The sequence below is a fragment of the Notolabrus celidotus genome, chromosome 4 (genome assembly GCF_009762535.1).
Source record: "Notolabrus celidotus isolate fNotCel1 chromosome 4, fNotCel1.pri, whole genome shotgun sequence".
Taxonomy (NCBI): Eukaryota; Metazoa; Chordata; class Actinopteri; order Labriformes; family Labridae; genus Notolabrus; species Notolabrus celidotus.
Window position 1 is genome coordinate 39379593 of NC_048275.1, and position 23530 is coordinate 39403122.

A 23530-nucleotide genomic window follows, 5' to 3' on the forward strand; every position below is an offset into this window, starting at 1 on the left:
GAGCAGAGATTATCTGAAGGTCAGACCCTGTTTTCATCCTGGACTCACAGCGGACTCACAGCGGACACCAGCGTCTGTGAGAGGGCTGTAGAGAGACGAGTGTCTCATAACTATCAGTTCACTTTACATCCTCATCATCATCAGCTTCATCTTCATCACCTTCATAACTCGGACTTCATTTGACTAATGTTATGACTTTTTCCTCCTCTGATTTTATTTTTGTACATTTATAATAATAAAATAATAATTCATAGGATTTATATGACGCTTTTCTGAATACTCAAAGTCGTGTTACATAGAATAAAAGTAAAAATAAAACATTTATGACTATAATATTGGGACTTTATTCTTAAAAATATGACTTTGATTTATTATCTTAATATTAAGAGAGATTTATTCTCATAAATTCACAACTAAGTCATTTTTTGTGTCTTAAGCCTCGTACTTTAACTCAAGGGTTCCCAAAGTGTGGGTCGGGACCCCCTTGGGGGGGTCGCAAGACACAAATGGAGGGTCACGAGTTGTTTGTTTTTTTAAATGATCTAAAAATAGTACATTTTACCTATTATAATAAAAATATTGACAAAAATAGTATTTAACCTTGAAATAAAACCTTGAAAATATAAAGTGTAATGAGTTTTCTGCCTTTCTTTTCTCCAGATAAGTTTAGAGTTAGTGAACAGTTCATTATCTAAAGCATCAGTAGCAGCAGGTTCATTCATAACAGCACAGGAAACACAGACACATGCTCATATAGGTAGGGTCATTTTCTGCAGACCAGCTAAATGAAGACACATTAAATCACTTTGAGGGACAGTGGGGGTCACGAGTCTTTGGCACCTATATTTTGGGGGTCGCGGGCTGAAAAGTTTGGAACCCCTGCTTTAACTGACCTTGAATGTATTACTAGTTTCCTGTTAGACGTTGAAATACGTTACGACTTTGTTCTTGTAAATGAATGATTTCATTTTGAGACATTTGTGACTTTGTTTTTGTAAATCTACAACTGTCTTTAAAAAGATCTACAGAAATGTACGGCTTTTATCTTTCATATGTTTAACTTTCTTCTCATAAAGTGATGAATACATGTAAAAAACCTTATTCCCTAAGATTTGTCCCAACTTTATTCTTTTAAATCAACAACTTTATTTTTGTAAACTAAGATCTTTATTCTCCTTAAAAAGGGAATCTCCAAATGTACACGAGTGGTTAGAAACAGTAGAGAACTTTTACTTGATGTAAAAAGTAACTTATAGAATAAATCAAAATGAAAAGCTGTTTGAAAAGAGACGGATGTCTTTCAAAGCAAGGACAGGATATGAATAAATGTAATGTTTTGTGCCTGTATAGGTATAAGAAAATATAGAAGCCTATCTTTTTTTCGGTTCTTTCCACATTTCTTGATGTATTTTTTAATCTTAGTTTTGATTATAATATATACCCTTTTCTCCCCTTTTCTTTCAATCTTTTTTTATATATACTTTACCTTCTGATTGTGTATGGGTGGAGGGTCACACAATTCAAACAAACTGTTGTGTTAAAAAGGTTTGAACCTGTAAGAAATCTCATGTATGTACGTACAATATTGACACAATACCGTAGATTAAAAAAATAACTTTATTCTATAAATTCATGACCTCATTCTTCTTAATTTAAAACATTATCTCTTAAGACTTCATCCTTGTAAATGTCTGACTCAGTTTTGTCATTTTATGTCTTTGTCTCAAATGTGAATTTTCTCTCTCTGTGAATTCACAACTTTATTTGTATAAATCTAAAACTTGATCCTCATAAATACATGACTTCATTCTAATTCATTTTTGACTTTTCTTCTTAACACTTCAGAATCGTACATTTAGACTAGACTTTAGACTTTACTGTCCCGTTGGGGAAATTCTTTTCCACAGACATAGACAAACATAGAACATACACTGTAGGCCCAACAAACTATCAACAAAGGCATCAACACTCAGACAGAGTCGTATCATTCAGCGAGGCCTGTTGTTCAGGCTCTCTATAACAGCAGGGATCAGGCTCTTGGCAAGGCGAGCCCTTCTGCACCACAATGCTCTGTACCTGCGTCCTGAGGGGAGTGGGATGAGGTGGGTGTTTAGTGGATCTGTGAAGTCCTGTTCTATTGAGGTTGTGATGCGTATGATGGCCCTCTTGTTTAAGTCTGTGAGGTTTGGTGTGGGGAGACCGATTATTTACAGCTTAAAACTGTATTTTGATAAATGATGACCTTGTTTTGTACCTTGATGTTTTATCTGATTGGGCCGGGTTGAAGGAAATGTTTCCCACAGGACAGATAGAGGACAGTAATCTGCAAAGAAGCTGACAATGACAAACAGATGTCTAGGAGAGCAAGCAGAAATACTCAAGTGTATGAACTCCAGTAAACTTTCTGTACCTAACACTAAACCCGGTGTCCCATCTGTTTACCCAGAGTCCTTTGTGTCCCTCGACCTCCGGTCTGTAAAGAGAGGTGGAGGGATGTGAAAGTTCAGCTTTGATTTGATTAAGTTTGTGTTGAATCAGCTTTGCGGTCACTCCAATCGTCGTGCAGCAGATTGAGCGCAGGCTTTAACTGTGCTGATATTAAAAATCAGCAGGCTGTAAAACAATATGTAATCTAACAACATAATCTAATCTTAAACATAATCTCACTTCACAATCACATCCAAAATACCCGTCCCGGCTACTGCCACGGCAGCTAAATGATTAAACTCAGAGGATTGCAGGCCACACAGCTGCACGTCTTAAAGTTTCACGCAAACCTTCGACTTTTCATTTCCTCTGATAAAAATCCATCATTTCACAGAGCTTTAAATCATTTCAATCAAACCACAGCAATCTAACACTGAATACAGGAGTGAATTATCAGGGTTCATCCTCTGAGGATCAATGTTTGTGACACATGTATAACTTTGTACTGGAAAATACAGGTTATTATTATTATTATTATTATTATTATTATTATTGTTATTATTATTATTATTATAATCATTATATTATTATTGTTATTATTATTATTATTATTATTATTATTATTATTATCATCTTTATTATTATTATTATTATTATTATGATAATGATTGTTATCATTATTATGATTATGATTATGATTATTATTATTATTATTATCATTATTATTATTATTATTATTATTATTATTATTATTATTATTATTATAAGTATACATAATATTAGTAGTATTGTTGTTGTTGTTATTATTATGATTATTATGATTATTATGATTATTATTATTATTATTATTATTATTATTATTATTATTATTATTATCATTATTATTATTATTATTATTATCATCCAGTAGTCATTAGCCATGCTATAATGGATGAGTAGTTTTCCCTGCTGCAAAACTGTCCTGATTAGATTAGACCCACCTGGGGCGGCAGTAGCTCAGTCCATAGGGACTTGGGTCTTGGGAACTTGGGAACCGAAGGGTCGCTGATTCGAGTCCCAGTATGGACGAAGTTTGGCAAGTGGACTGGTGGCTCGAGAGTTGCTGGTTCACTTGCCTGGGCACTGCCAAGGTGCCCTTGAGCAAGGCACCGAACCCCCAACTGCTTGGGATGCGCTGGTTGATCGCAGCATCCTCACTCTGACATCTCTAAGTGCATGTCCACTGCATGTATGTGCATTGTATGTATACCAAAAGCTGTATGTGTAGCATGTCTGAAAAATAACATGAGTTAAAAAATTGAATTTCCCCCTGGGGATTAATAAAGTACGTTCTTCTTCTTCTGAGGACTGGACCCACCCGAGGACTGAAGGTACTGATGGACTGGACCCACCCGAGTACTGAAGGCACCGATGGACTGGACCCACCCGAGTACTGAAGGCACCGATGGACTGGACCCACCCGAGGACTGAAGGCACCGACGGACTGGACCCACCCGAGTACTGAAGGCACCGATGGACTGGACCCACCCGAGGACTGAAGGCACCGATGGACTGGACCCACCTGCTATAGCCAGGAAGCATTAGCAACAAGGTAAAGGTGTGTTAAAGGTGTGAGTGTGTGCTTCAGACACAGTAAAGCTGACAGGTGTGAAATCCTCAGATCACTGTTTTAAAGCTGAAACAAACTCTCGTGTTAAATGATGAGTGTCCTGTAGAATCCTGTCGGCCAATCACTGCATGAACAGAAACACACGCAGGGTTCAGTGTGTTACTGAAGCCCGCTCAGACACCTCCCTCTGACCCTGTGTGGTGTCCTGATGATGAAACCTTCTCTGTAACATCCATTAAAGTGTGTGCAGAGAGAGCTTAGTGCAGCTCTGTGAATTGTTTGGTCTCTTAGATGAGCTTATTGAGGAGGAACTGCAGCTGTCAACATCTGGGCTGATGCTAACCTCACGCAACATGTGCATTAACACTGTGACTGTGGTTCAGAACTGCTGTTTGCTCTGCATGAGTCTGACCTGATCAGCTCACAGGATGAGTCACAACCAAAAACTGGATCACTGGACATCATGCTAACAGGCTAATGCTAACATCATGCTAACAGGCTAATGACGGTTCATGATGCTGAATGTATGATGCTGTGTAGAGACAGAAGCTGCCAGGTTGGTGTGTTTGACCCTGACGCTCTGTAACATACTGTAGAGGTCTTACATGTGGGGCTCCAGTGTAGCTCTGCAGTTAAATCCCACTCACTAAGTGAGGAGGCTGTGGTCCCCAAAGTGTGCAGACCCTCCTCCTCCATCCTCTGAACAAAAGTGTAGCATATAAAGAATCAATGAGTGTGGCTCCTCAGTCTGCAGCTGTGTCCCTCAGATCATTCAGTATCTATCCTCACTGTGCTTTAAAGCTTTGAAGTTCAACACAATCTGATTAAAGGTGACAGAGTCGGAGGATCTGATACAAGTGACTCAACTAGACCAGATCTGAGTCCATCTTAATCAGTCAAGAGTGACGGCCAAATCCCACCAGATCCGTGTTTGGTCCGTCTCTGATCGGTCTCAGCTCCGGGTCTGATAGGTTTCTATTGTAGTCAATGTGTTAACTTCCACTGGATCCGCTCCGCTGCGTTCTGAAAACACAACCGGTGGGTGTTGACGGACAAGAGCGCACGGAGTCGGACTGCAGCGGATCAGAGACGGGCCGGACACGGATCTGGTGGAAGTCCTGTGTGACAGCCCCAATCCACTCCACAGCTCACCTGTTTCTGCTCAGCGAAGCTGAGTACACACGACCAGATAATGGGGCCAATCATGGGCAGAGTCACCTGATGGTTGGAGAGATTCTGTGTTCAGGTGTTCCTGAGGTGTGAGGGATGTGTGACTCCTCTCTGATCTGAAGGTCTGCTCATGTCTTTGAAATCCTTTATATTAAACATGTTCAGTATTTACAACCATCCTGCTGTGTGGGGGGATTTCCTGACTCCCCTGAACGCAGCATCAGAAATGATGGATCCCACCTCCATTCAACAAACAAACATTGTAGACGTAGTTTTCTTCTCCTCTTGAGGACAGACCTGACAAAGCTGACTTTGGACTTTTGACTAATCTGCATCATGATGTTGTTATTTCAGCAAACTTAAGACCCGTTAATTACAAGAACATCACAAGAACATCACAAGAACATCACAAGAACATCACAAGAACATCACAAGAACATCAGTTCCTGTTTCAGGTTCATACCGCTGAAGGAAGCCAGAGTGAGGCCTCTGTGGAACTGTTTACAGTGAAACTGAGACTCAACACTAACAGATGAACGGGTGCTCCTCCTGGGGATGTTATAAACAAAGAAATGATGATTTTGCAGAAATACCTGGAGGGCTGAATTTAACATCTCTTTAGATCTGAACACACGGTCTCTGCTGGAGTCGATAACTGGACTGTAAACAATGCAGGGAGGGCGGTATGAAGTCATTGATCGGTAAATGCTGCATACACAGGACGTCATACAGAGAGGGTGACCCAGAGGAAGATATCATCATCAGATGATAGATGTAGATTCAAAGATTGTGATACAACAACACTTGTGCTCTCTAATATGGGGCACCATTTGTAAAGTCATGCATACTGAAAATAACAGCTACAGTTCTCCACATTTAACTCCAAAACTTCATAAAAATTTGAGTGAATTTTCAAAAGCCCCTTTTTTTAATCACATTTAGAGGAATATTTGTGATCTTCACATTTAATTTTGTTGTGACAAATATATTTAAGTTAAAATTACAGTTACATTCAAATGCTAAATATAAATCTAAATGTTAAATGTGAATATTTGGTACTAACTTTGCTATACAAATTCACACTGCTGACGAGCAGAAGTACCAAAATAAAAGCTTCATAAAGTGATACAGATATCCTAACCATAGTCTGTCAGTACTGACTCCTACGAGTTACAGCCGGACTGCCCGCTGTAAAAATGCTGGATAGGCAGTTTTGGAGGTTATAAAGAGATTTCACAACGCTCAGAGACAGAACTGAACCAGTCTATGGTACGGACAAGATAAGATGCTATTACTAGATCACTTTATGAAGCTTTTATTTTGGTATTTCCGCGAGGCGGCAGTGTGAATTTACATGTCAACTAAATATTTAGGATCACAGAGCAACATTTAACATTTATATTTAACATTTAACATTTACATTTATTTTTTAACATTTATATTTAACATTCAACATTTATATTTAACATTAGATTTATATTTAACATTTAGATTTAAATTTAACATTTAGATTTAACATTTAATATTTAGATTTATATTTAACATTTAGATTAAACATTTAACATTTAGATTTATATTTAAAATTCATATCTATATTTGACATTTAGATTTATATGTAACATTTATATCTATATTTAACATTTAGATTTATATTTAATGTTTAGATTTAAAAGTGATGATAACTTAAATATTTTTCACATCAAAATGAAATGTGAAGAAGATCACAAATATTTCTCTAAATGTGATTAAAAAAATGTTTTTTAAAAATTCACTCTACATTTTTATGACTTTTTGGAGTTAAATGTGGAGAATTGTAGCTGTTATTTTCAGTGTGCATGACTTTACAAACGGCGCCCCATACTCTAGGGTTAAAATTGAAATGTTTACCTCCACTTAGAGCTTACACATGATGAAACGTGTCCTCTGGAAGGTGCTCAGCAACAATCAGTGTAAAAATGAAAAAACTCTTTATGAGCATGAGGTCCGGACCCAGCTGTGAGCTGGGTCTGGACCTCATGCTCAGTTTGAGGCCGGAGATATCCTCTCTGACTTTGGGGTGTGGGGTCCTGCACGTGTTCTCTGTGTCTCCTGTGAGGACACTGTGGGGTGATTCAGCCCCTGCAGGATCAAAATATGGTTTTCCTTGGTCCTGGTCCTCCCTCCTGTTTTTTCATTTGGATGGGCTGCATTATTACAGGCCAATCCAATTTTCATTTACTAGCATGGCTCCTTCCTAGATGAGGGCTGAGGGGGATAAGTGAGTAAAACCACTTTGTTTCATTATATAATGTTGGAGCCCGGCCCGCTGCAGCAGCAAATATAATAATATTAATGGGATAATTTAATGCAATTTTCTTTATTTGATGCACTCTGACTCGGACGGCTAATCTGAAGGCATTGTTTAAAATAGATTGAAAAATGAAAGAAGTCCAAACAGCTAATCCTCCTCTGAGGTCAGGCGGGCTGCTGCTAACAGGTACACTTACTCTACGCTGCAGCACCAGAGCACAGAAACACATGAACACGACAAACATGGAGTCTGACTCACAAAGTCCTCTTTAATGCTCCACGAGGAGGTCTTTATACCACAGAGACTGCTGAACATGCAGTAAGGTCAGCTGCAAACTGTGACAAAGCAGCATCATCATGATCACTGAACATAAACACCATCAAATGATGATAAATCAGCACAGAGAGATTTACAGGCAGAGCTCTGGATTACTGAAGACCACCATGATCTCGACTGAGTCGTGGATCCTCTCACCTTTTCCTTTTTTCCAGCTCAGACTACGAAATGATTTGATGTGTATAAACGATCCTCTTACTCAGTCTGCTCGACATTAAAATATCAGGCCTCTTTAATGAAACCGTTCATGCTGTGTGTGTGTGTGTGTGTGTGTGTGTGTGCGTGTGTGTGTGCGTGTGTGTGTGCGTGTGTGCGTGCGTGCGTGCGTGCGTGTGTGTGTGTGTGTGTGTGTGTGTGTGGTTTGAGCAGAGTTCTTGTTTAGCGTGTAGGCTCCGCCCTCATCCCTCCTCATAGGTTCATTGTACCTGCAGACGTCTGAGGAGTGATGAGGAGGTCCTGGTCTGAGCTTGCAAGACAATGCTGAGGGCTCTTAGGGCTGAAAGTAAGAGTGCAGTACTGGTGCAGGACACTAGGGGGCGGTCTGTTCAAAGAGGCCACAGAGCTGAGAGGATAGCAATTTAAAATCCTTCTTCTGACCTACAAAGCTCTTAATGATCAGACACCTTCATATCTTAAAGAGCTCATAGTGCCCTATTACCCCTCTAGAACACTACGCTCCCAACATGCAGGCCTGCTGGTCGTACCTAAAGTCTCTAAAAATAGTGTGGGAGGTAGAACCTTCAGTTATCAGGCCCAGTCAGTCAGGGTCCGGGAGGCAGACACCCTGTGTGTGCAGGTTGTTTTTTGTCTGATGTCACCTCCTCTCTTTTGTCAGATTTAGAAGCTGCTGGAGCTTTTTCTACTTCCTGTTCCTCGCTCAATGTCAGACATTTCTCCTGAGGCAGTCAGCAGGGGGCAGAGGATGTAGTTCTCAAGTCCCTCCACACTTTTTACCTGAAGACCTATGGATCCAAACTGTCACAGGTCAACGACGGTACTGAGACACTTATGTTAACACAGGACTGTTGTGAGCAGGTTTCACAGACCTCTGTAACAAGATCCATCCCACCTTCACACACAGCAGCAGCTGTTTTCATGTTTCTGAATCTATAGCAGCTAAGATGATCGTATAAGTGGGCGGGGCCACACCATCGAGGAAATATACTTTAAAAGCTGGAAACAAACCTGTCACAACAGCATTCAAATCTAACCTCATCACAGACAGTGCATGTCACACGACCCTGAGGTAAACCACCTGTGACAGCATCCAGGGCTCTCTCTGGAGCTGCCTCACTGCACATGCTCAGTCTGGAGTTCTTCTTCTGGTGAAGAAGTGTCAGAATCAGTCGTCGGGGAAATTCAGTCGTTAAAGCTGCTCCTATACACAATAAGTAAGAATATCAAATAATATTAACAGAAGAAGTAATTAAGAAGATATAAATACAATACAATGAAAATAAGGATAATCAAAGTATGTACAGAAGACAGAATAAGCTCTGTAGAAAATAAATACATGGTTGAAGTCCCCGGAGATCAGGAAGAGGGCACTCTGGTGGTCTGTCTGGAGAACAGGAAGAGGGCACTCTGGTGGTCTGTCTGGAGTTCAGGAAGAGGGCACTCTGATGGTCTGTCTGGAGATCAGGAAGAGGGCACTCTGGTGGTCTGTCTGGAGATCAGGAAGAGGGCACTCTGATGGTCTGTCTGGAGATCAGGAAGAGGGCACTCTGGTGGTCTGTCTGGAGATCAGGAAGAGGGCACTCTGGTGGTCTGTCTGGAGATCAGGAAGAGGGTCACTCTGGTGGTCTGTCTGGAGATCAGGAAGAGGGCACTCTGATGGTCTGTCTGGAGATCAGGAAGAGGGCACTCTGGTGGTCTGTCTGGAGATCAGGAAGAGGGCACTCTGGTGGTCTGTCTGGAGATCAGGAAGAGGGCACTCTGGTGGTCTGTCTGGAGATCAGGAAGAGGGCACTCTGGTGGTCTGTCTGGAGATCAGGAAGAGGGCACTCTGGTGGTCTGTCTGGAGATCAGGAAGAGGGCACTCTGGTGGTCTGTCTGGAGATCAGGTAGAGGGCACTCTGGTGGTCTGTCTGGAGATCAGGAAGAGGGCACTCTGGTGGTCTGTCTGGAGATCAGGAAGAGGGCACTCTGGTGGTCTGTCTGGAGTCTTGCTATGGCAGCGTTGAGATCGTTGGACGTCGTAGTCTGGTTGGCAGAGGGGGGGATGTAAACAGCTACCAGTATGACATGTGAGATCTCACTGTGCAGATAATATGGTCGGAGGCCCACAGCGCTCTCGCTGATATCCCGGTCTTCCCGGACAGTCTGGAAGCCGTCAATGGAGACGTTGTGGTCGGGAATATCCTGATGCAGCCACGTTTCAGTGAAGCACACCATGCTACATTCCTGAAATCTCACGTTGCCCATGCTGAGAGAGGAGAGATAAGGCTTCTATCTCCTCTCCATAAACCTCTGTCTCCTTATACCAGCTCTCCTCCTCATAGCTCTATGCCTCCTCTGCCTCTATACGTCCTAAATCTCCAGAGTTCTGCAGGAACATCCAGCAGTCCGGCACATGAGCCGGCCGCCATCAGCTCAACCAGCTGAGCATGAGTACAAACAAAACAAAGTGGGGTTGCCGGGCAACAGGAATGCGAGTAAAAGTTAAAGTTGGAGATTTCATCGTGTAAAATAGTCCACAACTCTCACCAACAGAAGGTCAAAAGAGGTCACAACTTCAACAAACTGCCAGAGAAAGACAAAGTTTGATGAAGAAAGAGAAAAATCAGAAAGAAGAATGAAGGAAGAGGAGCGACTCTAACAGGCTGCATGCACGGTTGGCGCATGTTGAGCCCATAAAGAGCTGGAGTTGCAGTTTTTGAACGGAAAAAGGAAAAATTTTGAAATATGTTTTAAACAACTGCTGGAAAATATCTCCAGAGACAGAATATGAATGTCTGTCTTCTGTTCACCTGAAATAAAAACTAAGGGCCCGATCTACTAAAGGTTTGCGTGTATAAAAACACGTGCAAACTTGATAGCGCGCAAATCTGACGTACTAACCGGGAGCACCGAGGATTGCGTCTTTCAAATGAGCAAAATAGCACTCGCAAATCATTTAGCGTGTTTGCCTTCATGAATATGCAGAATACATGTAGATCATCAGAACGCGCAAAATACTGGGAGGAGGAGATGCAAGTGTAATCATTTAGCACACACAATGTGATTTATCAAACCTGAAGCAGATAGTGGGCGGTATTTTTACGTCTATATTTAGCACGTTTGAAAGGCAGGTGCAAACTGGCACAGCGTTACGCACACATGGCTGCGGTCACTGTAAAGCTCATCATAACATCGCTTTACAACATGCCCGCAAAAGCTGGGCTTACAAGCATTACTACATGTTTTAGTCAATCAAACCAAGAGAACAAAATAATAATAATAAAACAACACAAATTCAAAGCAGTTCAGCACCACGGATAGCGACCGCATCATTCTGACACCCACTTTAACTTGTTCATATAATGAGAGCACAGTAGGTCACTGTATCAACAGATATACAGTTTAGTCAAATTGGCACAGCGGCCCACATCTTCACATACAAACAAAAAATCAATATGAAGTACTCGGCCTACTCACCACTGTTTGGACGAGCCTTAAGCTCCGCGGACTTGTCCACGATGCACTGTATGTCCATTTTCTTTGATCTGTCATTCTCAATAGATAACATGACATGTCCACTCAGTCTATTCTGTCCCATCGTGCTCATCAAGGGCTTTTTAGTTAGTTTTAACTTGGAGAATGAGCGCTCACTGAGCTGTGCCAGGCAGCTTGGTGTAACTCCTCATCTCGTGCTTGCAGCAGTGTGTTGGGGTGAATTGACTCAAACATGTTCACAGTTCCATTTCAGCTGGTGAATCTTTGGGACAGTTGCTGGATGATGACATCAGGCATTAAAAACGTTCACCCGAAAGTTTCTCCCTGGGACAGTGAGGCGACTGTCTTCATCCAAGTGACGCCTAACTTTTCTAGAGCAAGAGTGGCAGACTAAGCCTCATCAAATCGCTCTCTAAACTCCATCAAAACACTGATCGTGTTTTGGAGAAGAGTAGATGTGTTTATTTCATCTGCAGATCTTCTGTTTTTTCTCACATCATTCACCTTTTCACACATGGCCTCCCAAATCGTGTTTCTAACGCTGAGATGTCTCTGCTGGTTTATTTCCCTCCTCCACAAAGACCTCCAACTCCATGGCTTCAAACTTCATTTATACATTTTAACTCTCCATGGTGACAGCCGATAGCACACGCAAAATCCTCATTAAAATAGGGCGGTCCTCACCACTTTTGCGCTCGTTATCATTTGCGCATGCAGTCTTAGTAGATCACCCGCAACACGCCCAGAAATAACACGTGCAAAATTATTATTTGCACACGCAAATTAGCGCTCTTTATTTGGGATCTTAGTAGATCAGGCCCTAAATGTGCCTTCACAAACGCTGATGCAGCAAACCTTCTTCAGCCTGTTTCTAACGTCAGCGCTGACCTGAGGTCCTCTGATGTGACGAGGCCTCTGTAACGTCTGAACACACAGCTGAGGATGAAGCGTTTAAAGGAACAGGTAGAACAGCTGGTGTCTGTCCTCCTAAGGATCCTCAGAGATCCGTCTCGGGGCCGCTCACCTGCAGTGATCCGCTCTGTGGTCCGTACTGAAGACCAGGTCTGACAAACAGACTCTGTGCTGCAGACGTGAAACAGGGTAAAAACAAGGCCTGATATGTAATGCTGTGTTTCTTAGACACTTTGTGTAAACCTTTTAGAGTGTAATCCTCCTCCATGCAGCATGTTTCTCCTCTCAGATGTGATCATTTCTGTGTCTAATGGCTTGTTTTCAGCAGAGTTAAGCCCTCAGAACAAGAACACGCTGAATAATGATGAAAATAATAAAAAGAAAACCCTCTAATCTGCCTCTTAATGTACCCACAGTTGTCTAATCCAGATCTTATTTGTTCCGCGGCCCGCGCTCTATTTTCCTGCGGGATGAGATGGTGTTTAATCGACTTTGGGAGAATTAGTCATTCCTTATTACCGTCGTGGTTTCTACAGGACTTTCCTGGAAAATCCCATTCAACACACATTTTAATTTCATTTCTGCGGCTCAATCATGTTGAGGGCAATGTAAATAATCCAATAACATTAATCATCATTTCTTTTCCTTTTTTCCCTCCGAAAATAGACCAGCAGCCGGAGGATTGGACGGCAGAGACGCTGTCCCTCACTCTGCTTTATTGGTTTTTAGAAGCTCTGATGATTTTATAAAATGTCATCATGATCCCAATTACTCAGCACAGGGGGGATGTTTTCTCTAAAGCCTCGGGACTTATCCCGGTTCTGCTCCACAAACCTCAAAAATCAGATTTATCAGCAGGTTTCAGAGGATCAGCTCGAAAAACAGAAGCAGGGGTTTTATCAGTCCACTTCTTCATGTCGTGGAACTCCAGATTAGTCTAGAGACCACTTTTTGAAGGTCTCAGGTGAGCTCCGAATTCTAAACTCAGACCAGCACTGATGGGCTGTCTAAACAAACTTAAACTCAAAGACAGAACTCTTTCATTTCGGATTTTCATTGATATCTGTGGTCTTGGTCTTGGTCTCAGTCTTGGTATTGGTGTTGGTCCTCCTTGGTCTTGGTCTTGGTCTTGGCCTTGCTCTCGCCCTTCCATGGTCTTGGACTTGGTCGTGTCCTTCCATGGTCTTGGTCTTGGTCGTGCCCTTCCATGGTCTCAGTCTTTGTCTTAATCTTGGCCTTTGTCTTGGTCTTGGTCCCGCCAACCCTTGGTCTTGGTCTTAGTCTTGGTCTTGGTCTTGGTCTTGTTCTGCCAACCCTTGGTCTTATGCATGGTCTTGTTCCCGCCAACCCTTGGTATTGGTATTGGTTTTGCTCTTGGTATTGGTTTTACTCTTGTCCTTCCTTGGTCTTGGTCTTGTTCTTAGCCTTCCTTGGTCTTGGTCTTGGTCTTGGTCTTGGTCTTGGTCTTGGTCTCGGTCTCGGTCTCGGTCTTGGTAAGGATTCTGGTCTTGCCCTTCCTTGGTCTTGGTCTCGCCTTTCCTTGGTCTTGATCTTGGTGTTGGTAAGGTCTTGCTCTCACCCTACCTTGGACTTGGTCCAGGTCCAGTTCCAGGTGCAGGCCTGACATGATGTATATAAATGAAGTTATGTATCTTTAATCACACAACCCTTATTATATGTCCAGCTGTAATTTATTGAAACAGGGGGGACGTGACCTGGACTTTCCAGGTCTCCAGGATCTCCTTCAATTTAAACCACCAACTTAAGACAATGTGCTTCCTTAACATACAAAAGATAAATCATGAGTTTCAAATGTAAAGAGAGCTTGTAATAAAGACAGACTGCAGAAGAACATTCATGATGCTCTAAATAGCAGTTCTCATTATTTATTTCATAAAATCAAGAATGAAAATCTTTTAAGAGTTTGGTTATGAAAATATCTCAGAACACAAAATAAAAACACAAACTGTTTCAAAGAGACACCTTTCTGAAAACCTCGATGACCTTATTTATGTTTTTGTGTCTCATGAGGTTCTTGAATTCTGTGGAATGTTTTTTGTTCGGTCTGACCTCCCGGGCCACCGTACTCATCATCATACCAGCTGTGTATCCTGCTACACGTGAAAGACGCTCTATGGAATATTAAAGGTGTTTCTGTTCTGAGCAGAATCGTGACACACATGAACATGTATGCAGAAACCTCCGTGACAGTGAGCACAGTGCGTCCTGGCTGCAGCTGCTGCAGATTGCAGATGATAATCAGAGCTGATAAGATGCTGAGATGATAAGACATAAATAAGATGCAGCCTAATAAGGCTCAGAAAATAAGGCAGCTCAGTCCAGATGTCCCCTCTGCGTCTTCTAATCCACACTGAAGCTGCGTCTTACCAGATGAAAGTGGAATCTTCTATCAATTATTATCCTAACATACTGAATTATATCCCCAGAAATCCTTCAAATTACTCCCTAATAATCCTCCGGACGGGGTCACATGACCCAGATAGAGCGGACGCATCATCAGTCACATGACCCTCCTGCTCAGCTCTTCGTCAGAGAGATTTCCAGAATAGTAAAGACACGTGTGACTCTCTCAGTTCTTCAGAGTAACAACTTCTCTCTCTCCTTCTGTCAGGATGATTTTAATGCATCCGTTTGGAGTGTTTAGCAGCTTTTAAACCGTAATCATCCTGAAGGAGTCTTCTTCTCACAAGAAACCACCACAGGGTCGGTTTGCTGGTTCGACTCCCGGCCTCGACCCTTCGCTACATGTCATCCCCCCGATCTCTCCGCCACACATTTCCTGCCTCTCTTCAGAAGTCCTAATCATAGACTGTGAAATAAAGCAGACACCAGAAGTGTTCACTGACTGTGAAGCCAACACAGTCAGAGCTCCCCCTGCTGACTGTCTACAGTACAGATCATAAGCCCCGCCTCCACCATGTTAACAGATAGGACATGGGTCAAAGTGTAAAATCAAACACAGGTCAAATAAATGTTTGTCCAACATGTTTCTGTCATTATAGTTAGTTCTTATCATGCTGATGTATGTCTCAGTGTTCATGTTTCTGATGAATTAGTTATTGATGATATAAAAAGAGGGGGTGTGACATCATGATTAACAGCTATGTGGACCAATGAGGCTCCTGGAGTGCTGTGTGCTCCAGTTTATCAGAGCAGAGGAAGAGCGGTGAGAGGAAACTTAACAAACACCAACACAAGAGTCTTTGAACGCACCATAACCATGAGAGTCTGCTTCAGACACACACAAGAACCTGTGACGCTGTGGACTGGACCCACCTCAGGACTGGACCCACCTCAGGACTGGACCCACCTGAGGACTGGACATACCTGAGGACTGGACCCACCTGAGGAATGGACCCACCTGAGGACTTGACCCACCTGAGGAATGGACCCACCTGAGGACTTGACCCACCTGAGGAATGGACCCACCTGAGGACTGAACCCACCTGAGGACTAGACCCACCTGAGGATCAATCAATCAATCAATCAATCAATCAATCTTTATTTTTATAGCGCCAAATCCCAACTAATGTTCTCCTCAGACTCTTTCCAAACAGAGCAGGTCTAGACCACTCTAAGTTCTATTATTAACAAAGACCCAACATCAAGACAGGATCAGATCCAGTCCCATCTTACAGACAGGACTCAGTCTGATCTCATCTTAATCCACCATGAGCAGAGCACTTTGCAGCATTTAGCTAGTTACAGTGGCAAGGACAAACTTCCTTTAACAGGCAGAAACCTCCAGCAGGACCAGACTTAAAAAAGAAATCTGTACCACGCACCTTTTATACGTGTCACTGTCACATCTCCTGTTCAAACTCAAACTGAGCTGAAGATGAACTTTCTTAAACTTTCTGTATAAATTCAGTGTTTAAGTCATTTTCTCATACCAGTCCTGACACAGCTGAGTGTGAGATCTCTTCATGTGGTTGGGGCTGAAACTTCTCTTTTTGAATCCGATCCATCCAGATGAAGGTTCTTGTGCGTCTCTGTGTCTGTGTGTCTTTGTTGTCGATTAACAACTTAGTTGGATTAGTGTCTCAAACTGACGTAATTGTCTCTAAATGTCATTTGTATGTAAATCTGCGGGACGATTAGGATCCACTCAGCTCTGCTTTTGTTCTGCTGACCATCAGTGTGATGAAAATAAAAAGGCAGCAGAAAGATTACAGAACCATTAACGTCCCCGCGACCCATTAACTGATAAAAAGCTATTAGAGGCTTATAGATTAAATCACATATATGGAGCAGCGTGATGATGAAGGCTCAGCAAGAAGAGGAGGAGGAGGATGTCATGTTAAAGATCACAGTTATGATCCTCTCTGACCAGACTGAGGAAATAAACACTAACATAAATATTCACTGTTTCTACTGAAGTAGAGCTGAGGAAGAAGAACCATGAGGCTTTGGGGGTCAAAGTTAGACCTACTCTCTGATCTGGGGGGGCAGAGGTCAGAGGTCAGTGTAGTTTGACTGACCCGTTGTCCATCCAGAGACGTCAAACACATCAAACTAAAGTCCAGGTCAGGTTGTGTTTTACTCCAGAGATCAGGATGAACCTGCAGTGTCTCTAACGTCCAGCAGGGGGCGACTCTACAGAATCAGTCTGATCGTATATCAGTCTGTGAGAACCTGGTCCTCTTCTCAGCTGATTGATTCCCTCTGTAAACATTTCTGGTCTCAATCTTTGGACTGAGGGAGAGAAGAGATGTTGATAAACATAACTCATGTCCTAAACCACTCACTACTTTGTTGTAGTGATGACGCCTGGAGACAACAGGAGGCGGCTAATCTTAAGAATCTAAAACAGAGAATAACTAAGTCTTTATGTTCCAAACTTACATTTTTCACATTTTCAATTATTTTATGCTTCAATCAAACTACTGAATGTCACACCAGTACCATGTCTTTTTTCATTTTAAAATTATTAAACAAACATTAGGTACACTACACAACCGTGAGCGTAAGCTGCGCTACACAAATGTTAGCGTTAGCTATGCTTCATGAACGTAAGCATTTAAAACATTCCTTTACAAAGAACCTTCTCTCATTGTTTTCAGTCTGTGTGTGTTTTGCTTTTCTAAAGTGAAGCACTAAATAATTAAAATGAACAATAAGCTAAGAAAATGTAAGTTATACTTGATCTAGAGTTTGCAGCCAGTAGTGCAGTACAGTCAAAAGGCTGGTTTATACTTCTGCGTCTCCCCTACGCAGCAGGGGCTGACGCAGACATGAGCTTCACATACTTGTGCGTCGATGTGTCCGTGTCGCGCAGCAATTCTCCTCTGAAACTCTTGAGGGCAGTGTGGTCTCTCTGATAGCCGGTCGCCTGCTTCCGGTCCTGCTACAATCTGTTTCCTTTTCCACGGTGATTCAGAGCGTGTTATGTTAATCTACAGCTGATACATGTTGCTGTTTATCATACAGACATGATTATATGAAGAATAGAGAGGAGGAGATGAAATACACAGCTAACGACCGGGGATCCTGGATTGCTGTAAATGCAGGAAATACAGGACTTGCGGTCCGCGTTGATTCTACGTGTAGTTACATTTTGGAGGAGGTGCACATCAGCTACATGCGTAGGCCTCTGCGTAGGTACAGGAGCTACGCGGACCTCTAGCGTAGGCTACGCCATCGATTTGAGGAAGAAGTATAAATCAGCCTTAAGAATCAAATGACAGTGAAGAGGAAGCCCAAATTGACTGAAATGTTAAACTGGAATTTTATTTTGAAACTTTTAGCGTGTTTCCGGTCTTGACCGTGGAGGTCTGCAGCTGGAACACTAACATAAATATTCACTGTTTCTGCTGCTGCTCAGGCACAATGCTGAGAGAGGAACTGTCATGGACACTGCTGGAGCAGCCTGCTCCTCCTAGCCCCACCCCCTCTGCTCTCTCCTGATCACACACACCTGCAACCTGTTGGTAATCACTCCCTGGTAAATAAGTCAGCCAGTTCCTTTGCTGGTTGCCAGATTGTTATGTGTGCTCCTGCCTGTTTGTGTTTTGGCCTGCTGTTTGTTCTTTTGTCTCCTTGGAAATTCAACCACTGCCTGTTGGCCTGTTTTTGGATTTGCCTGCTGTGAATAAATCCACTTTCTTCCTTAAATCTGCTCTTGGGTCCTTCCTGAACTGTGACAGGAACTGCAGACTGACCATCACACGGCCATGATACACGACTAAGGATACAGTCAGTGGATACAACTATGTCCACTATGTGGACATACAACAAACTAACAACAAAACAAAAACAACAATAATAATAACAACAACAACAACAACAACAGCACACTGCCAGGATGGAGGTATCTAAATACAAGGTTATCTCAGTGTGATGGACAGTGTCTAGAAACAATCTGTGATAACTTAAGCCTGAGACTTCAGCTGTGATTTTATAACTTGTTTATTATTTTGGTTTATTATATAGTTTGACTCCTCTCAGCTCTGGGCGCAGTTTAAGTTGTGCACACTGAAAATGACAGTAACAATTCTCCACATCTAGTTTCAAACAGCATAAAAATGTAGAGTGACATTTAGACGTTTCATATTTAAAGCAATATTTGTGGACTTATTCACTTTTTTTGTTGTTAGTTAAATTAATATGCATAATAAAATTTTAAAATCACTGTTAATTCCAAATGCTAAATATGAATATAAATGTTAAATGTTGAATAAAATATAAATGTAAAATAAAATGTAAATGTTAAATCTAAATGTTAAATGTTAAATGTTCATACAAATGTTGAATATAGATATAGATGTTAAATATAAAAGTTGATTGTTAAATATGAATCTAAATATTAAATCTAAATGTTAAATGTTAAGTATAGATATAAATGTTAAATATAAATGTTAAATGTTGAGTATAAGTATAAATGTTAAATATATAGATTTTAAATATAAATATAAATGTTAAATATAAATGTTAAATGTTGCTTTGTTATGCTAAATATTTAGCTATTAAGCAAATTCAAGCAACTAGAAATACCAAAATAAAAGCTGAAAAAAGTGATACAGATATCCTGTCAGTACTGACTCCTACGGGTTATTAGCAGGACTGTCCGCCGCCCATAATGTGCCCTTAACTGATTTAGCAGAAAATGCTGGATAGGCAGATTTGGAGGCCAGTGAGAGATTTCACAACGCTCAGAGACAGAACTGACTCAGTCTATAGTATGGACAAGATAAGTTGCTATTGCTAACTCTGTATCTCTTTATGAAGCTTTTATTTTGGTATTTCCACTAGGTGTCAGTGTGAATTTACATATGAGCTACATATTTAGGATCGCAGAGCAAGATTTAACATTTATATTTAACATTTATCTTAACATTTAATATTTATATTTATATTTAACATTTATATCTAACAGAGATTTTAACCTAAATATATTTGGTACAACAAAATTAAATGTAAAAAGATCACATATATTGATCTAGAAGTGACTTTTAAAAATTCACACTTCATTTTTCTAACATTTTGCAGCTAAATGTGGAGAATTGTTGCTGTTATTTTCAATGTGCACAACTTAACAAACAGTGCCCCATCCTCAGCAGGCCTCATCACAGCACTATTTTAAATGTGAGGCTCTGCTCTCTTTTCAGATTCACTCAATCAAAATATAAATTCATCTTCAAACGATGAGGTTTAATAACAGACTGCAGTATGAAACAGAATTCAAACTAGTTCCATTACACCGGCTATAACCCTGAAGAGATGAACCCATGAATGCATCAATAGAATAACATTATTCATCTCTAAATGTTAATTTGCCTCATTGGCTTGAGTGGTTTGGCATTTATACCCTCATTTCAGTAAACGTTGGAGTGCTGAGGTTTCTAACGTGTGCAACAGTTAGTTCCTCTGTCCTCTAAAGGCCTCTACACACACACACACACACACACACACACACCCCACCATATGGTGCGTTCACTGCCCGCGCTCTGCAGTGAATGGAGCTGCCTCCTCCCTCAAGATTCCCCACAGACCCTCCTCACACCCCCTGCTGCGTCTGATTGGCTGCTGCAGGTTAATGGGTTAATGAGCGACCTCACACCAGCTGCTGCTGACAGACGCAGAGGGAAACACAGAAATCCATTATTCTTACTTTTATTTATGAGGCACACGGTCTGTCACCATGCCAGCGCCCCCTGCAGGCTACAGGAATCATTACTGATTCAGGAACATGTCTCAGTCTGCGGTGGACCAGTCTGCCTCACGTACTGTTTCCCACAATGCACAGCACTAACTTTTTTTTGTTTTCTTCTTTGTTGACAGGGGGAACTCAGTTTTTAGGTGCTGTAAAAATTATTAAATTCCATATAAACCACTTCTTAAATTTTTAAATCATAAGTGATTTAGTGGTTTATCTATCAGCTTGGTCGTTGTTTACTTCCACTTTCTGAGACAAAAAAATCTAGTGACGTCTGGCCCAGCCAAGCGGCAACCGCCGGTCTCAAACTATGAAGCCCATGTGGAAGTGTTATAAACTGCAGTTCATCGAGAATCCTCTTGAGGCTGGCTACAGAAACACCGGAAACCACATCCACACCCATTCAAAGAGACGATCTTTACAGCAGAAATAAACATGTTTACAGTCTGGTTCAAAAACAGCTTGGCTCTATGTAGTTAATTTCTCTATCAGCACACACTGTATGGGGGGTGAATTTATTTCTAACGGGACGGTTCAGAAGATATTAAGATTACAAGTTATGCCCAAATAAGGGCACAACTGACTTGACTGCCAGGCAGGAACACATAGATGTTGGCTAGGAGGCTCAAACCCCGCCTCTTTACTTCACAATATGCCTGGTTGAGTTCAACATTTCCAATATGGCTGCCGCCGTCGATTGGCTTCAAAACAGCGCTCAGGAACACATGGGTGACGTCACGGATAGGGGAGAACGGGGTTGGTTGTCGCACCTTTTACTGTTTTGATGATTGCTCATCGTCAAAACATCTTTCAAAAGTCATTCCTATAATAAATTGAAGCTTAAGGTGTTGGCTTGAAATGTGTATCCCTCACATTTTCCAACTCATTGTAACAAAGAGGCAATTAACTATCAAAGACACTCTGACACATTGTGACAACCAACCCCATCACGGGGAAGGTTGTCACACACTATTGTCACACACTATGGGGTTGGTTGTCACACACTATTGTCACACACTATGGGATTGGTTGTCACACACTATTGTCACACACTATGGGGTTGGTTGTCACACACTATGGGGTTGGTTGTCACACACTATGGGGTTGGTTGTCACACACTATGGGGTTGGTTGTCACACACTATGGGGTTGGTTGTCACAATGGTATTTCAATGGGAAAAATATTTTTAAAAAGGCAAGAAGGCAGAACTAAATTTGAAAGTTTAATTGCACTGACAAGTGATAGGCCTACATAACTTGTAACGTTAGCTGGTGTAGGAGGAGAGAGCTAGCGGTCGGTCGTAGCAGGTAGCAATTGACCCAAGATCCTGAGTAGCATCAGATGAAGAGGACAGAGTGGGGATTTCCACACGGCAGTTTATTAAACAGAAAGATAGGCACAGCTTACACCAGCTCGTCACTAGAGGAGCAGACAGAGAGCATGTCTCTGTCTGACAATCATACAAAAACTCTGCATGCTCAGGGGGAGCAACTTCTCTGTATGTAACAGACTGACACAGAAAGGTGGCGCAGCTTGTGGCGGTACCAGGTATAACAACGACTGTTACAAACTTAATGCATTTTAACATAAAATGAGGAAGGAACATGAACAGGAAACACATCTTTAGGCCAGCCTATGTAACAACATAAAGAACAAAAGAAATAGGCCGTACAATAATGACCTACTCAACTAGACTACACACAGTCACTGTCTGAGTTACAGTGATGGCAAATGTAGGGTCTGCACACTCCAACTCATTTCACCATGCATGATTTTGCCAACATAGGGGTGGGTTGTTACATGTGACAACCAACCCCTATGTTGGCAAGAATGTGATGACCAACCCCAACTGGAATTTTTTGCTAGCATCAAGGCTAACAACCATCAAACAACTAGTTAGCTAGCTAATAAAAATCTAAACTATAGCTTTCCCCTCACACTTTGTAGGGGCAGCACTTGTTTTGTTATAAACCCATCATTTAAAAGCCTAGAAGAAAAATACTGAGGAGCTGAATATTTACTATTTCACATGAAAAACACAAAAAGTCCTCTCACCTCAAGTTCAGCTGTCTTACTCCAGAGAAGACTATGTAGGTGAGCTCTGATCCTAATTCTGGAAATGTCCATACCCCAATTTGAGAGACAGTTCCCTCTGGTGGTGAGATATAACGAGTGTGCCAACCAACCCCGTGTGACAACCAACCCCGTTCTCCCCTACTACGCCCATTATTTATACAGTCTATGGGCTCAGCATCCTGCAGACCAGATCCAGCAGAACAGTCAGACTACCAGTGGTGGACAGTAACAGAATAAATTTACTTGAGTACTGTAATTAAGTACATATTTTGAGGATCTGTACTTTACTTGAGTTTTATTTTACTCCTCTACATTTCTATCAGTGCTCTAGTTACTCACTATTTTAGCTTTGAAGTCAGCTCATGAGTGTTCTTCTCTTTTCTGAAATCCTAAGACAGTAAACTGTGTTTGTGTAGTAGTAAGGCTGTAGCCTAAATAACAGCTGGATTAAAAACACTCCTATCTGGGTTGTTTTTTACGACACCACAGGGTTAAATTAGGACCAGCTACACCATGTGTCACATACTCAACCCACATATTGGACCAAACTCACTGTTAGCGACTTATTCTTCCATCTTATCTTTGAAACATGCCATGTCACATCACCTCATGAGTAGTTCAAACTACTCATGTTTTCAGCTACACTATTATTATTATTATTATTATTATTATTATTATTATTAATTGTATCATGAATGCTGACAAAGTTTTTATGTTTATTTTTTTATTGAACACTTTGTAATACATAAACATCTGTAAGAGGTTGTACACAGAGAACATAATGTAAAAGAGCATATCCTTAATAACCTTAAAGAGGGGAAATTATTAAATACTATATAACATTTTAAAAAAGGGAGCAATGCAATCTAAAACAGACCAT

The 23530-nt window shown here is 41.4% G+C and overlaps 1 protein-coding gene across 1 annotated transcript in view; it reads left to right on the forward strand.

Moving 5' to 3' along the window:
• Nucleotides 1-23530, forward strand: part of LOC117811230 (NACHT, LRR and PYD domains-containing protein 3-like) — a 574987-nt gene that overhangs the window by 466186 nt on the left and 85271 nt on the right. Inside the window, 1 exon segment of the mRNA XM_034681392.1 lies at nt 5124-5145. Coding sequence (XP_034537283.1) covers nt 5124-5145 — 22 coding nt within the window.